Source organism: Vicugna pacos, chromosome 15 (assembly GCF_048564905.1).
Source record: "Vicugna pacos chromosome 15, VicPac4, whole genome shotgun sequence".
NCBI classification, from domain to species: domain Eukaryota; kingdom Metazoa; phylum Chordata; class Mammalia; order Artiodactyla; family Camelidae; genus Vicugna; species Vicugna pacos.
The window spans coordinates 14543260-14561195 of record NC_133001.1 but is presented as its reverse complement, the minus strand read 5'-3'; the positions used below and the strand labels follow the sequence as shown (position 1 = coordinate 14561195).

The following is a 17936-nucleotide window of genomic DNA, read 5'->3' as shown; positions in this document are numbered from 1 at the left end:
CTCTGTACAAATTTAGGAACATTTAGATATTATGATCACTTTAATAAAAGAATTAAGCCATAAAGATGATCTTTTTTGAGAGTACATTCAAGAGACCTAAATACAACTTTTTTCTTTGGTCAGAATACTGACATTCCCCTAATACAACTGAGTAAGTAAAAGCGTTTTATCAGGCAATGGCAAAGTGACAGAACTAATAATTAAAATGCTTGAACATAAAAACACCTGACTAATGATTTAAATTACCTGAGTTTTCAAAACTTCAATCTGATAGAAGATGAGGCAGATTTTTCTCAGTTGGCAGGAGGAAACTCGGGCACCTCAGGAAGAACCATTTATGGTCACTGTGGCACTGAACAGTCCAGTATGCAACCTGCAAAGAGCCAACTCTCTAGCAGGACTTAACTTAGAAAAAGATCTCAGTTATTCAACCACTAAACCAGCTCCTTTATTAATAAGTAAGAGACTCTGTCCCAAGAGAACTGGAGATTTAACAGCTACATTAAAAGCAAACTCCTCATCTATTTCAAGTGAATACTTTTGGACTGTGGGCTAGATTTGTCCACAGGTTTTCACTTCTGGTTTCCCATCCTCAGTTATGCAAAAATGAACTCAGAGACAAATTCAAATATCTATTTTGAAAAGTATTTACTTAGTTTGAATAAATTAATTGCAAATAAAAATAGCTACAATATATAGCCTGAATAGAAATGACTAGAACAAATACAACACAGGACTTGATTTCCTTGCATTAGTCACAAAGCATGTGACAATCTAGAAAACTTCAAAATCAATGATATTTCTTTGAAAAAGGGGTAACAGCAGTTACTGATACATCACAACTAGTCAACTTATAATACAAGTTTCCTGACATGCATTTCCTGAGTGAACCCAAATGCTCATTTTTTAAAACAAGGAAATTTTGACAAGTTGAAGTAAAATAAAATAGTTCATGGCTTCTAAGCAATAGGTTTTGTTTTTTAAAAACCAAAAGAAAATTCAATAGGATAAATTAAAGCTATGCTACCACATATGAAAATTTGCTACAGTCAATTCAGTATTATACAACTTTTCGAACTAAAGGAAAACAAATCAAAAGATTAAAAAAAGATACTGTCTAATCTAAAGTATGCTGATTTCTACAAGTGTCACAAAGGGTTTGATGTAGTGCAACTGTCTATACTTTCCTTATGGTGTGTTAAGAAAAAAAAAAAAAGGCTAGGGGGAGAAATGTTTTCTTGCTTTTGAAAGCAAAGAACTTTTTGGGATTAGGGAATAAACTGACCATGCAAGTATGTCCCTCTACTTGGCTGTCACTGGTGCTCATCTGCCAACCAAACATTTCCTTGAGTCACACTGTGGCAACTCTCCTTCTAGGATTCAAGCCCACAGTTAAGGCTGGTCTGTTAGATTAAAAAAGAAAAGAAGAAGAAGAAAAAGAGCACTGTCATTCAACCCTTTATATCGTTCTAAATTTCTTAACACTGGGATAAGGACAAATACAGAGGAGTTAATTAATTAAGCATTTCTTTTTCTAAAAGCAAATCAAGTCACTCTGCTTTCTGGTTAATTTATGCTTTTTCTCATGGGAATGATTTTTTTTTTTCTAGAAACAGTGAACAGATGAACCACAGTTTGTATCTAAAAAATAAACTTGCCAAATGTTGCTGATACTAAAAACAGATTAGTTATCCTGGGAGAAAAATAGATAATCTAGATTAAATTGCATATTCAAAGGAGCATATAAAATGTTTCTTAGCATTAAGTTTTTGTTATAGTACTACACTCAAGAGAAACATTAAGGAAAAAATCTTTCCCGATCATCTTCAGCGTGGTTAAAAACAAACACCTCTTACACAATGGTAATTAATATGAATTTTACAAAGTATTCTAATTTACCAAATTTCATATTTAGATGGGGGTGGGGAGAGAGGCTCTCCTGTCCTTCTTTCTAACCTTGCAAATCCTTGAGCTATGCTTGCTAAACTACCATTCACACCAAGAGTGTGAGACCATCATTACCATGCTACTCTATCAAGAACATTCTAAGATATTTTCCATAATAAAGATAAATAGAAAAAAAGTTAATATACATGTTGCTGTATTTTACAATGTTTGCAACAAACTGTAAACTAACATAGTTTGAACCAACAGTACCCTCAGTTATACAAAACAAATTTTCAACACCGAGGATGGGTGATTCAAAAACACTAAAATGAAGGCATCAAATTAGACTATGTCTTTTTCTCCTCAAAATATATTTTCAAAACTCAGAATTCAGAAGTCTGGTACTTTCGGAAATTCCTCTGCTTGAGTTTCTCAGATTTTTGCTCAGAAATTGCTACTATTTATTATAAATGTTTAAAAAATTCTTCATCTTAATGCAAATGACTAGAGCAGAAAAACTGTGACATGGACAATAGGTTGGAAACCGCAAATCACTTAGCTTATAAATTTATAATGCAGTCCTGGAGGACAACTGTCTGTTAGTCTAGAGGTCCTTGGAAAATAAGTCTGATGTAGCCTTGTTCACCAGCCAACTGATGTGCACAAAAGGGACAGGCTGCATGAAAAGTATGAGTACCATGAGGAAGTGGGATCTGGGACCAATAGGCAGTTGTCTTTTCTGAACACACATGCCCACATGGGCTAAACGCATGGGTTGGAGGGCCGGCGTCCACATAAAATCCAGCTTCACATCCAAGCCACAGAGGGACATAGGGACCAACAGACCTACACATAGGACATTCACGATCTTTTCCATCACGTTCTTCTTTGTTTCCCCAGTTATGATAGCCATGCACATGGCCGCAGTTTAGATACACCCATGGTTGTTTTTCATCAACAACATCTTTCCTCTTCATACTAGGAAATGCTAGTGTGTTGAACCCTACAGGGCACTGAGGTCGCGCTGCATTGATTTCCTGTCTTAAAGCTTCTAAATGCTTCACTGTAGGAGTGTGGGAAAGGCCTTCTGCAGTACGCCACAGCAATGTTGCACCACAGAGGTCAATTAGTGAGCCATCTTGTAACTGATTGGTTTCAATTTCCACCTAGAGGAAACAAGAATCAAAAAACATTCACCGCAGTGTTTAGATTTTTACATAAGAGTTTTGGTCTGCTCCTTACTCAAGAATTGAGATTTCCTCCTGTTGTTACCAAACATTTAAGAAACTCTTATGACAGTCATGAAAATATAAGTTTTAAATTCAAGGATAAAATATTGAGCAGTAACATAACTCTTTTTAGCCTTATAGTAGAGATAATTTATGGTTAAAACATCTGGCTAATAAGTAAGTTTAATATTTCCAATTTGGTAAGTATCTCGATCGAAGATATACAGATATAAGTAGAAAATACAGAGTGCTGTTTAATTTGGGAAATCTTAAGTTTTAAAATATATTAACATAATGTAAAAGAATACATTTTTAGAGTGTCCTAATTGAAACATTAAGATACTATCCTCCTGGCATAGTAGTTGACAGTCAGACTTAGTACTCTACATCAGCAAAAGATTTAGTCATTCTGAGGAATATGTAATGTATTCACTCCAACCCACCCTGTGAGTTTACTGTAGTTAAATAAGAAGCTACATCTCTGTACTTACCATTTTTCCTCTCTGCTGAGCTGACCTGGTTTCACGCAGGCTGAATACATTTCCACACACTGATATTTCTCTCCATATTCCAGGCTTGGAGTCTTCTGTGAACCCATTGCGTGGATGCATAACAAGAACGCCATTAGTGGTCAAGCCATCCATCTGTCCATCTGATGTCTTCCATTTGGCAGCCTTCTCCTAGTAGGAAAAATATCGAGCTTCCATTTATTTGTAATTGGGAAATAAAAGTGGTTATAACATAATGCCAACATTTAGGAAAGAAGCTTTTACCCCAAGAAAGATGTTTTTTGATGAGTCAAATCCTGCAGCATAAATCCGTGCTGTAAAGGGGGGATTCCGTTCACATATGATTCTACAGGCAAATCTTGATATGGTGCTTTGCACTGACTGTGTATCAGAATTACTTTGACTTCCAGGAACTGTGTCAGTTACCACAAAATCAATAGGACTTTCAGTCGACCGACCAATCTAAGGAAAAAAGAAGTATCTATAAACCTATTCAAAGGAACACAGTGGAAAATCCATTCAAGAAAGGCACAATGAGGTGAAATCATTAAGCCTGTGACATTTCTAAAGCTCAAACTTATACTTAACTCTGGGGCATCTATACCCTTGAAAATCAATCTGTCAGATTTCCTCTGATGTAGTAATCACTTAGAGCATAGAATTAAGTAGGAACTTATGACTCAGAACACATGAAACCCTCAGGGAATGAAGAGTTTGGAGTGGCTGAGATTTTTAGGTGGCGGCAGATTTTAATTTTAACCCCCTTGGACAGAAACATGTCTACCATGTATTACTCTAGTTTCCTTAACAGAATACAGTGAACATAAAAGTAAATCTTTTATGAGGACTCCAGGGCATTACACTATGAATATCATTGATTTTAAGCTAAAATGCAGTGATGTCAGCTGTTATAAAGGTGTACTTACGTTAAAGGCATACACAACCCTGCTTTGAGGTCTTATGTATATTTCAAAGATTTTCTTGTGTCTTTTCTATCAGACTGTCAGCTATCATTTCCTGCTGTTGGGCATATTTGTCTCTAGCAGCATACCCCTCCTCTAACCAGTTACTCTAATTCTGCTATGGGCTGAGAAATCAAATAACCAAACTTCAAAGAATAGTATCTCAAAAGGTTCATGGTGAATGCCTAAGGAATTCTCAAGGGAGCAGGGAAAAGGAATTTCAGTGCATTCACTTTGTGGCATTTATCTTATATGCCTAGATGCCCTTTTTGTTTTCTTGGTTGTTGGCCATATTTCAGAGAGACAAGGTACCCAGAAAGAAGTTCTGGTGTGTGAGGTGTCAGTGAACCAAAAATACCTTCAGAGGTACTAGATGGTAAATAAATTGACTTCATTTTGAAAGATCAAAGTTGAAAAGAAAAAAGGAAAACAGTGTAATAGATGACAAAAGTGACAAGTGTCACAGAGTTTTAAATGCTTAGGAATCAGTTTATTAATGTATTTGTTATAAAGTAATACCATAAAATTTAAAGAATGTGGTTACTGAGAAAAAATATTGACCCTCTTAAAAGATGATGACACTTAAAAGTCATTTTTTGCATAGTTGAGCCTTAAGAATTCCTTGTATGAGCACACTTTTAAGTAAAACTCTTCAGTGTTTTTAACCTATCATCAAGTATAAAGTCTTTATTTAGTTTGGATAGTTTTAGGGGGAAATTGGTTGGCTAACAAATGTAACATTGGATGTGCCTTCTCCATTTCTGAGAATATGATATCCAAAGAAAATGGTCTCCGACTTTGGAACTAAAAATTATTTCCACTATTCTAAAAAAATTCAGCATTCCATTAAAAAAGTTGGGGGTGGGGTGGGAACAGTGACTTTATTTTGTTATTGACTACAGCAAAGACACCTCCGGGATTTTTTACCTTCAGTTAATCTTGTAAAATAAAGAAATGTTGAAAAGTCACTGGGACAATAATTTTAAGAGCAACACTATCACGTACTTATGTCCTATTTAAGTTTGTTTCAAAAAGGCCCAAGGCTTTACAAAACCCAATATTAAGGGAGAAGTTATCATGAATATCATGAATTTTGCTTACATCGTTGGGTTTCACTATTCTGTCATCTATTAATGTATAAAAACATCAGCACTGGATTGGTACAAAGAATGAGAGAAATAAAAACTTTTACTGCTCCAGTAGCTTTGACCAAATATGTGCTGAGAAACAAGTTTGACTTCACATATATGATATGAATAGTTAGAGACTGCCTGTTCTTTTAGTTGCCTAGAGAGGAAGGTGAGAAGTAATAACAAAAAAATTCATAAACCTGTGCAAAATATCTCTTGATTCCTTTTTCTGATAATAATAGCTAACAGAGTTATTATTATACTAGTACTATTAATAGCTAAGTGTTTACCAGGTACCTGGCACAGCTCTGAGTACTTTTTAGATACTAACACATTTAAGTCTCCTAATAGTCATCTGAGGGAAGCGCTAATATCTGCACTTTACAGGAGGAAACTGAGGCAGAGAGTGACTGAGTAATGTTCACCAGGAATTCTGATTCCAGAACCCATCTCTTAACCATACTAGATGGATGTCTAGATATGGGGTTTAGAAATCAATATGTATGCTAATAAAATACATCATTAAAACATGTATTTTAAGCTGACCACAGCATAAGTTATTTACAACGGGGTTTTAACTTTTTTGTATTTTACGAAAAAAAAAATTCAGATGTTCTAATACCTGAAACATATCAGTGTTGCTGTCATGAGTATATTCAACCACCACTGTCTGGGCCCGAGATAAAGTGTATGATATGCTATGCTGGTCCTTGTTGCTTATTGCCTAAGAAAGAAAAGATTAATAAGGAAAAATCAGCAGGCAGGTCAATCAAATCAGATAATCTCTTCATTAAAAAAAGAAACATAATTTATTACATACGTAATGTATTTTCCCTCTGAAATTTAGGGTAGAGATTAATAACTCTTGCATAACCTCAACTGTGACAGTGGGTTCTCAAGGTGAGTGGGATGTAGAATAATACAGGCAGACCTCATTTTGTGCTTCGCTTTTTTACGCTTTGCAGATACTGCATTTTTTACAAATTGAAGGTCTGTGGCAATCGCATTGTCAGATGATGCTTAGTAGTTTTTAGTAATAATGTATTTTTAAAATAAGGAATGCACACTGATTTTTAGACATAATGTCATTATTACACACCTGGCAACAACATAGTATAAACACAACTTTTATATGCATTGGGAAACCAAAAAATTCATCATGACTTGCTTTATTGTGGTGTTCTGGAACTGAACCTGCAATATCTGAGGTATACCTGTGCTTTGAAGCAATTATAGAGTAAGAATGTAAGTTTATTGTTTAAAAACAGTATCAAATCTGAGTCTCCCTTTTAAGTATTTCAAATTATAAGATAATCAAAACCAAATCCCAGGTAGGAACTGAAATCAGTGGTCAGTACTGCTCTGTTAAGGAGAAAATACAAAAATCTTGCAAGTTAAGAGGAATTTTATTTTTTTAAAGTAACTCAAAGAGATATAAAGTTAACAAATAAGCAGAGTTATCTGGTTTTCCTAACCATTCTGGAATCTATAGATGACAAATACTTGCTACATGCTGAGCTAGACACAGAGAAATTCATAGAATAACTAAATATTACCAAAGGAAATTTAATAGGATATAATGGATATAGGATATAATGCCTATGACTGTACTTCTGACTTATTCCGAACTAAAAACACTGCTACAAAGAACTTTTCAGTTTTGTTTTCAGGCATTTTCTATATATATTTAGTGTATACACACACACACAAAATAATATTGGGGAGGGATGAGGAACCTGCACAAAGGAAGTAGAAGTAAGTTGCATAAAAGTAAAACAGATACAAAGGCACAAAAGAATGATTATATGCAGCAAAGAGGCTAAATGAAAAAATTTTCTTAATTAAAATTTTGACATTATAAAATTTTACTTGCTTTCAATTTGTAGTTTATCTGTAATTGCTAAAGCCCTAAAATAATAGTTTAAAGATCATTAAGATTGTGAAACTTCCGGTGGGGAGGATATAGCTCAAGTGGTAGAGAAAATGCTTAGCATGCACAAGGTCCTGGATTCAATCCCCAGTACTTCCTCTAAAAATAAATAAATAAACCTAATTACTGTCCTTCAACAAACAAAGTAAAAAAAAAAAAAAGATTGCGAAACTTTCCAATATACAAAGAGGATAAACAAACACTCGGGTACTAACTACCCAACTTTATCAAAGCTTACTAATGCCATTTTTGTTTAATTTTTTCAAAGAAATTAAACTACAGAAATAATGGAGGCTGCTGACCTGTCCTTCCTACTCCCCCCTCTCCAGAGGTATCCATTGTCAAGAGTGCAGTGGAGGTCATTTCCATGCATGTGCTTAACATGATTTATTACACATTTGTGTGTTCACAAACATTACAAAATAGTTTTAAAGGTTTAAAAACGTATAATTACTTTAACTCAGTATTAAGCAGCCGACTTTTCAAGGAAATAATTACTCAGTATTTTGGAAGTTAATTCTTAATCGCTAAAGGGATTTGAAAACACAGGGTTTTTTTTTGTGTACTTTGAGACTGTAATCTCCCCCTGCCACTAGCTGGTTTTTTTTCAAGCTATTAGACCCTACTCTTAGATCGAGAATAAGAAATTATGTCAAGATAAGTTCTCCCTAGACTGGAAGGCAGGTTTAACCACTCATCCCAGATGACTGCCAGACTAAACAATTAGTTTTCTTCATGACCTCATTACTGCATTCCTCCAAAATTGAAAGAGTCACTCTTTGATCCCTAAGATTCTTGTTGCCTAGTAAAGATGAAAAGGAGCCAACAATGAAAACATTAGGAGGATGACAGTAAAACTAAGAAGAAAAGTACAGAATTGGATAAAAGTACAGAAGTAAACACTAGAACAGATATATTTTCCCTGTTAGTGGTTCTCAATGTGAGGTAATATTAGCTGTGTAAGGGCACTTGGAAATATGTAGGTGCATTTTTTGGGCTGACACAATGATTCGAGGGCTTAAATAGCATTCAGTGTGGGGGCTAAGAATGTTAAATATCCTACAACATGTAGGACAGTCCTGCATGAAGAATTGGCACATCCCAAATGCCAAAGCACTTCTGTGGGGCAACACTGGAAAGCATCTCCTTAGACTGGATCAATAAGCCCTTCACTTCCACTGCCTGCTTATTATTAGCACATCCCTTCTCTGCAAAGGAACAGAAAGAAACACCTAAAAGAAACTGTCCTTCTTCTACACTCACTGGCTCTCAAATAGTAAAAGAGGAGATCTACTCAAGGCATGCGGTGTCTTGTTTAGACACCACACTGGATATAACACAGCGTCAAAAATCCATCTGACTTCAGGACTGGAGCTATGACCTAAAACAACATACGCCAATTTCTGTCTCTTGTTTATTTAACTTAGAAAGATATATTTGAAATGGTGGAATATTAATGCATATTCTGGGGCTGCTAAGCTAAAGATATAGATGCTTTCAGAAGTCAAAGAATGCTTTGTCATTTTTGTTCGCTCATAACAGTATCAAATTCAGCTGTGTTATAAAATTAGAAGTAGAGGAATTCACAGAAAACAGAGAGATCTGAAATTTCCCCTTATTTTCTACCACTCTAGGAAAAGTCCAAATGTCCTGAAATGCTGGCCCAGCTTCTGGAGATTCTGGTTGGGAAATAAAAAGGGGCTAGAAGCATGAAATAGGCCAGGAGATTGAAAAGTTATATTATAGACAATTGGGTATTTGCTTTCATAGCTTTGATTCAATCTGATAATTACTGAGGTCTACTTTGTTCAAGGAACCATGCTAAAAGGTATGAGGGTCATAAAACAAACAATAAAAACAAAGAGGATCCATAGAATCTTTGACAAAGATTCTTAGTTTAAAAATTACCTCATCCAAACATGCTTCTAGTACCTGAATACATATATTATGCACCACACTCCTTGCCCAGCCCAGGCAGGGCCCTCTAGTAATAGTGGGAACACCCTACTTCTCAGGGCAGACAGCTGCACAATTGTAAATACTAGATAAAGTCCGAGCCTTACCCCACTCCCACTTTTTTTAATAGGAAAAGGAAATGTTTCCTTCTAATTTCCACCCACTTATCCATCTGTCACAGAAAAAAAAGTCCAATGCCCTTCCAGATAGCAGCTCTTCAAACATCACGTCTCCAAAGCATCTTCTCCCATCCAAACAAAAGGAAACTTCTGGTATAGAACATGAAGGGAATGCTAGAGAATATAAACAACATGTACCAGTCTTTCAATTTCTCCAAGTTAATTTAGTTTAGCTTTTTATTTACCTTTGCAGCCTGAGGAGTACAAGCAATATGCACAGTGCTGGGCTTCACCCCATTTGCCTTAGGTCTTTTAAACAAAGCAAACCTACTTTTCCTCCTTCCTCTATCGCCGTTTGGGAGAGACCCATTATACCTGATGGAAGGAAAAAAAAGTTTAGGTGATCTCTTTTAAGAACCACACAATTCTAAAACAAATGGTTTACTTTGTCTTAGAGGATCCATCCCCAGTTAATTATCTAATAGCACATTATAAATACCTCGAATTAACTTTAAGCAATTGCTGATCCCTAGACCAGTTGCCTAAGTGTGAAACAAAATGAGATTCTTCATGGTCACATTCAGTATCACAGAGAAGTACCTCTGGGTTACACATAGCTTTGAATTATCTATGTTTTCCTTCCCTCTTTTAGTCAAGATAATCAAGAGCTGATTAATGGCATATCTGACTTCTTATGACTCATTCTATTTTCTTGTAAAGGTGAGTGTTTGTGCTAATACAACCTTTAAAAGTATGTATGAACTGTTTAAAATAGAATCTCCTTTAATTATGAACCAAACACTTTATAAATAGCTGAACTTTGGAAGAGGAATTTTTAGACTTGTTTGTTAAGTCTCAGCTACTCACAAGTACACATTCACATTATGCTCGCAAAACCTGTCCAACTGAGCTGTAACTAACTAGTAGTTAAACATACTTTTGTTGACCTTATGACCATTTCTCCATGATAACGCATATATACCTTAAAGGTAAGCAAGTAAGCAAGGACCAAACTAAGAGGGAAAAATTTCAAAACAAAACATTTGGGAGTTTACTATGTATTAGGCACTAACTCTATATTATCTCCCCAGTTTCTCTTACTTTTTTATCTGAAACAATGGACACACATTCTTACTTAAACAAAAATTTGTACCAACCTGATTCTAAAACCTATTGTCGTGTCTAGAGCTCCTTTTTTTTAGGCAGGAGAGAAACAGTTGGGTGAAAGTAAATTTCACAATCAAGTTTCTGAGATCTCTTAGTCAACAGACTAACACTGTGTCTTAATTTTGACAGTTGTGGCAAGTTTAGAATGAATGAACTGAAATAACGGAATCATCTATTCCTCACTCAACTTTTGAAGCAAACAAGCAGCAAGGTCCTGGGCTTCAGAATCATCACATCATGATGTCTATACAACTGTTTTCCTCAAGTACGGGACCATAAGCACAAAGCAACAACTATCTCAGAGGGCAGAGGAACGAACAAACACTAACACCTACATGAAATGACCTAAGCAGGGAGGGAGGGATTTTTGGTAAAGTCAGCTGAGGAAAATTTCTCTGAAAGATGGGGTAGGGAAGACAGATGGACTGGCTATGTGACTTCAGACAAATACATTTTCACTTCACTTCTAGGGATGAAGGTGAGTGAGGCAAAGTTTATGCAGAACTTGAGTATTTATAAAGATGATATAAAAATGAGAATGAAAAGACTTTCTTGATTTGGTAATATTTCTCTGTAGCTTTAAATCCTCTTTGGAAACAGGCAGGATATAAATTCTAAAAAAAAGGAGTTTTTACCTAGATGTTCAAGTTACCATGTATTATTAAATTTTATGCTTATCAGATGGGGAGACCTTACCCTAAGACAATGAGTTCACCATATTTTACTGGTGCTTTGGATGGATGATTTTCTTGATCAGGAGAAAACATGAGCTTGGCTGTTTTTCTCAAATCTCTGTTCACTGGTCAGGAGCCTTGGGACACCTTTTGCATTATTTCCTAGAGGGAAAAAGTTCTCATTAATAGTATGAACAATGAATTTCAGTTTAAATAAAGATGTTCCTTTCTAGCAGTCCTCGTGAGCACAATATTATGTAAAGTATCACATAATATATAAAGTGTGTGACATTTCCCCCAATAATGGTTATATATTTGATACATCTGTTTAAACAGATTAAAAATGTAAATCTGGGGACTTCTAGTTCCAGGAAGATGAAGTAGATATATTTTCTCCTATAATTTCTGCTAACTACAACTAAAAACTGTGGACATTGTATTAAAAAAATAAGAAGACTCTGAAAAATAGAGAGAAGGCAGACCAGTTAGAGACCTCAGGGCTCAAGGAAGGACTCAGTGGTGAGTTATCTGGGCTTTCCTTTTGCCTGTATATCCCAGCCTTGGAGCTTAAGAATCCAGCAACCTGGAAATGCCAACTGGCAGAGATAAAAAACAAACACACCCAACAATGCCTGCTCTCTCTAGTCCAAGGAACAAAAAAAGGGCACCCTTGGCAAGATAGAAAACTTTTGACAATAACTGCTTTACTGCAGCTTAACAACACAGAAAAACATGGTAACTCTACCACTGCCCACAGCAGCAAGAGCTGAATGGGGAGCCCAGACTTCTACCTCATGAGGCCATAATGAGGAGGCCTGACCTCCCCTGGCCCCCGCCCCTGTTATAGGCAGTGTCAGAGCAGGCCAAGTAGAGAGCCAGGACTTCTACCCAGTTGGCTGGTAGTGTGACCCCCTCTGTCTGAGTGGTATCAGTGGAGACCTCTGGAGCCTGGATTTCTATCCTGACTTGGCAGTGATCTCCGTCCCTCACATGTCAATGGAGGCTGAGTAGGGAACCCGGACTTCCATGTCTACCTGGCAGTAATGAGGAGGCTCCCCATATTCCCCTGACAGAGTTATGTCCGGAAAAGCCCATGAAAACAGAAGGTCTGGATAACATCCAGAGTGTCAGAATATAATACAAAAAAATGTCCAGGTTTCAAAAGAAAACCATTTATTGTATCAAGAACTAGAAAGAATTAAAACAATGCAAAAATGCTAATCAACAGATGCCACAACTGAGATGACAGAGATTTGAGAATTATCTAACAAAGATTTTAAACCACTTATGATCAAAATTCTTCAATAATCAATTACAAATATGTTTGGGACAAAGTCTCTGCAAAGAAACAGAAGATACAAAAGAGCTCACTGGATGTGCTCAACATCAGAATGAAAGGGATGCAGTAAAGAATCAATGAACTGGATGATAGAAAGTGCCCAATCTGAACAACAGAGAGAAAATAGACTGGAAAAAAAAAACAAGCAAAAAAAACCCAAAAAACCAAAAACAGAGCCTGATGGATCTGTGGTGCTACAGGAAAAGATCTAACATTTGTACCACTGGAGCCCATGATGAAAGGATAAAGAGTTAAACTGAAAGAGTACTCAAAGAAATCATGGCTGAGACTCACCAAATTTGGAAAGAGAAACAAAACCACTGATTCAGGAAGCTGAACAAACTCCACACAGGATAAAACTAAAGAAATTGATGATAAGATGCATCATAATTAAACTTTAGGAAACTAAAGGCAAAGAAATTATCTTGAAAGCATTCAGAGAGAAACTACACCTTTCCTGCAGGGGAAAAACAATTAGAATGACAGTGGATTTCTCACCAGAAACTATAGAAGCCAGAAGGAAGTGGCATGTCTTTTTCAGGTGCTGAAAGTAACTATCAATCCTGACTCCTATACCAGGCAAAAATGGAGAGGAAATCAAGACATTCTCAGATGAGGGAGAGTTAAGACAATTTGTCACTGGCAGATCTACTCTAATAGAATGGCTAGAGGAATTCTCTAAACAGAAAAGAAATAATATTAGAGAAAAAAAAATAAAACAAAACCCTGGAACATCAGAACAGAAGAACATAGTAGTAAAAATTTGGGTACATTATAAGCTTTCCTTCTTTTTAATTTTCTACATTGCGTCTGAAAGTCAAAGCAAAAATTTTAACACTGTCTGATGTGGTTCCAAATCTATGTAAAGGAAATATTTAAGGCAATTATTTAAGGCAATATATATAATACACTTCTGGGCATTTTTATTCCAGAGAAATCAGGATTTATGTTCACACAAAACCTGTACATAAATGTTTATAGCCGCTTTATTCATAACAGCCCAAAACTGGAATCAGCCCAGACGTTTTTTACTGAGTGAATGATTAAACTGTGGTACATCCACACTGTGGAATAGCAATCAGCAATAAAAAGGAACAAACTACTGGTACATGAAACAACATAGATGAATCTCTAGAGAATTATGCTGAGTTTAAAAAAAAAAATCGAAGCTCGAAAGGTTACATAAATGATTCTGTTTACCTAACATTCCTGAAATGATAAAGTTACAAAAATGGAAAACAGATTAGTGGTTGCCACAGGTTGAGGTGGGGTGGGAGTATCAGGGGCAGTGGGTGTGGCTGCAGAAGGGTAACAGGGAAGAATCACTGGGGTGATGGAAATGTTCTATACCTTTATCAGTATCAACATTTTGGCTGTGATACTGTACGACAGTTTTGCAAGATATTTCCATTGGGGGGAACTGGGTAAAGGGTACACAAGATCTCTCTTTTTCTCGTATTATTTCTTACAACTGCATGTGAATCTACAATTACTTCAAAATAAAAATTTTAATTAAAAAATACAAATTTGACACAAGTATGAAAAACAAAAGACTAGCCCATCTGAAAAGCTAGAAAAATCACTACAGTAAACAATCCCCACAATACTATGATGTCTATTTTATCAGCAGCTTAATGGGACCAGGTATCTCCTATTAACTATTCTCTCCCTGGTCTTCCTGTTAGCCCTATTATGAAGGTTTCACAAGAAAACTCTTCTAGCTAATCCATCAAAGTCTCCTGGTTTTATATTTGCACCAATTGGTTTCACAGGCAACTCATGAATGAAAAATGCCTACTTGTCTTTTCCTGCATTATAGTGAAATATGCCTGTATAGCAGCACTTATGGAGAGAAGGCAACATAGAATATTTGTAGCCCAATGAATAAGAACAAGTAAAAGGACAAGGCTTAGCTATTCTGACCCCTTTTTTATACCTTGTAACGGACATATACATTTAGACCAGCAATTCAAACACACTATTTTTGTTGGTAAATTTTAAAATTGCTTACTAAATTAAAGAAATGAAACATTCTTAAGAACTATTTTAAGAAAAACAATTCCTCCTTTCAAATATACTATAAAATTTTCTCATTTCCCCAAATGAATTTGTTTTTGATGATCAGATTTTAATATATTAGATTGCTCAAAGCTTACAGAAACTGATATTTAGGTATATCATCATAATTATGAGACATTAGGTTTGTGCAGAAATGTTCACTTAAGTAAAATAAACTGTACTGATCAAATTCTCCATTTAGGAAAAGAAACTGATGTGAAGCTAACTAAAACCTGCAACGTAAAAATGTGGAAGTGTTTTCAAGAACAGTTAACCAAAGAATAATTTTTGTCCCATAAAACAAGACCTTCTGATTTACACTAGACTGTATTTCAATATATGAACATGTACCCATATCCTTTTACTTCCCCCCTAAAGAAGCAGCCCATTTAAAAAAGCCTAACAGAAGCTTAATTAGAGGCTTCAACTGTGCATTTCTTAAGACAATTAAGGTACTGCCATCAAACATGAAAACATTGCTTTGACACATTTCTGATCAAGAACAGTAAGAATTAAAATTTTAATAATAATAAATAAATTTAAAAATTAAATTTTAGTAACATTGTGTTATCTTGATTTGGATTCCTATTTAGAGTTACTTTCTATTTTTAGGAAACAGTGGTTTTCCACTTATAGTACCAAAAAATTTCCTTAAAAAAACTTATTTAAAGAAGCCAATTTCAATAGCATTAAATAGTATTAGTAAGTACACAGATACGGCAAAAATCTGAAAGTGATACGTGAATGCCCATATTTGGCTGACACTAGTTTATAGCATGGCTAGCAAGTATTAGCCTATGTTCTAGTTCCCGCTCTCTTTGAACAAAGCAATCTGTTTCCTCACCTCTAAAAATGAAGGGACTAAAGTAAAATGAAGAGAATTTTGGAGGTGGAAATATATGAGACCATCTGGTCCTAACATAAGAATTTACAAGTAATGTACATATAGAACTATAGATTTAGTCCTATTGCCTCTACAGCAAAGGAACAATTTTTAGCTTTGACAAGGAATTAAGAGCAGGGCTAGCATATACCCACCATTCTATACTTCCTAGAGCCCTTGACCAAATTAGTCAGAAAAATAACATATTCCCAATTATTCTTACTCTGGTTAAGTCCCTTAGAAGGCCTGACTTGGGACATTTCGTCAGTGTTATCAAAGTTTCAATCACAGGAACACATTCAAACTTGGCTCCTATTTCTGTATCTAATAATCTAAAATCTGTAATAAAACACTTAAGTAGTATTGGTTATTTATACACTTACATGAACCAAGATAAAGTTCTATTAAATTTAAAATGGCATTTAATCGATATATAAATGGCATTCTTAAACTATGAATAAAATGTGCCATGACAGCTACTTCTCCTGGAACCTTTCTCTGCAATTCTAATACATGTTGACAGATAACTGTTAGAAAGAAGTTACTGTAATCTTTGGGTGTTCTGAAGAAAGATTCATGATCTTCACAATGGTTTAGAATCTTAAAGCCTAGCAGCTGGACAGTGCACTTATGCTCACTTTTTATACATTCTCTGTATTTTAAACTCTGAAAAGATACAGAATTCTTCAAAATCAACTCCTGAAGTCATGCTCTAGAAAACACAAAATGAGATGTACATAAAGTATATTCTAATGTCTCAATTACTGGTCCCACCTGTTGGTATTCAATCATTTGGCCTGACCCCATATATTCAGTCCTATCCCAATGTGATCTAGCACAAACATGAAATGGCACCATGAATTCTACAAGAGACTGGAAAAAAATGATAGAGAAAATCTTGGTAAGATACATAAGGTTGTTTTCTATAATATCTATTACTTTGAAGCTTTGCTTGATCCTTGAAAATTAAGCATGCTGTTCTAATCAGGAGGGACCTTCCCAAGTTAAACAAATTTTTTAAAATAAATATATTCTGGAATAGTGTTATTTTCTGTGTGGGCTAGAAAACCATGAAAAGTTAGCCATAAAATACGTATTTCTTAGAAATAGTCTCATTAATTTGATACATTCTAAAAATCTGTTCTTTAAAGGCCAGTGAAGGACAACTGTTTTCATATCAAGTCTTCCCAAAGAAAAGACTTTCTGTAACATGTAATTGTCAGTTTTACCTAAAGAGGGAAAACTGGGAAATCAATCTTTGTCCAAATTGCTCCCTCAACACTTTTTTTTCTTTTATTATTTACCTTGCACACAGCCTTTTTACTACCTACCTACTAAATCCAAGTACAAAATTCTGTCCTGAAAAATAGAAGCAAAACAAACAGTAAGCAAGAGACAAAGCAGAGCTTACGAAGATGTTTACATGATCTTTTGAACACTGCAGGCAAGTGAGTAGGCATAAGGGGTGCTGGGGAAGAAAAGAAAATGTTTTAAAATATGGAAATGTTACAATGCTTCTTAATGGTGAAAAATATAATGTGGATTGCATATATTACCTCTGATGAAACATACTTCCATCTACACTAGAGTTCCCTTGTGGCTGATTTCAAAAGGATGATTCAAACAGAAGGAACTGTTTTGGTATATTTGTGGTGGAGCCATTTTACGAAACCAATTTAGCTGATGATTGGAGGTGGTAAATTTATAGCAGTTTCTCGGTAAGAGTGAAAGTTTAATCACTTTCTTCCTTCTTTCACAATCAGCAGGAATAATAAGCAGCATTTTTCCATAAAAGGAGAGGAGGGATAGGAGAAATAATGGTATCAGCTGTAGGAGTATGAAGTTACTACTTTACTTTCTGTTGCTGTCTTCCAGCTTCTCAGTATTGCACTGAAGGAACTGAAGGCCATGTTCTCCTTCTCAAGATACAGGGCACTTCCTGGACAAACTCCCAGCCTCCCCTTTTCGGGTGGCCAAATGACAAGCGGATATTCTATCAGCTACAGTGGTAGCATATTTTCATCCTGATGGGAAAGCAATTAACATCTTTCCCAGACAGTATTTGTTCCTCTAAAGTAAGGTTTTTCAACCTT

At 35.5% G+C, this 17936-nt stretch overlaps 1 protein-coding gene across 4 annotated transcripts in view; it reads right to left on the bottom strand.

Annotated features, from left to right (window-relative positions):
* Window positions 1-631: 631 nt before the first annotated feature.
* Window positions 632-17936, bottom strand: part of PELI1 (pellino E3 ubiquitin protein ligase 1) — a 135922-nt gene continuing 118617 nt past the window's right edge. For all 4 annotated transcript variants that reach the window (XM_015237045.3, XM_072937646.1, XM_072937645.1 and 1 more), the window contains 6 exons: window positions 11586-11725; window positions 9968-10097; window positions 6340-6441; window positions 3890-4087; window positions 3608-3796; window positions 632-3053 (listed from right to left, as the gene is read on the bottom strand). In XM_015237045.3, the coding sequence (XP_015092531.1) occupies window positions 2487-3053; window positions 3608-3796; window positions 3890-4087; window positions 6340-6441; window positions 9968-10097; window positions 11586-11656 (1257 nt within the window). In that variant the 5' untranslated portion in view covers window positions 11657-11725 and the 3' untranslated portion in view covers window positions 632-2486. The remainder of the gene's footprint in view (window positions 3054-3607; window positions 3797-3889; window positions 4088-6339; window positions 6442-9967; window positions 10098-11585; window positions 11726-17936) is intronic.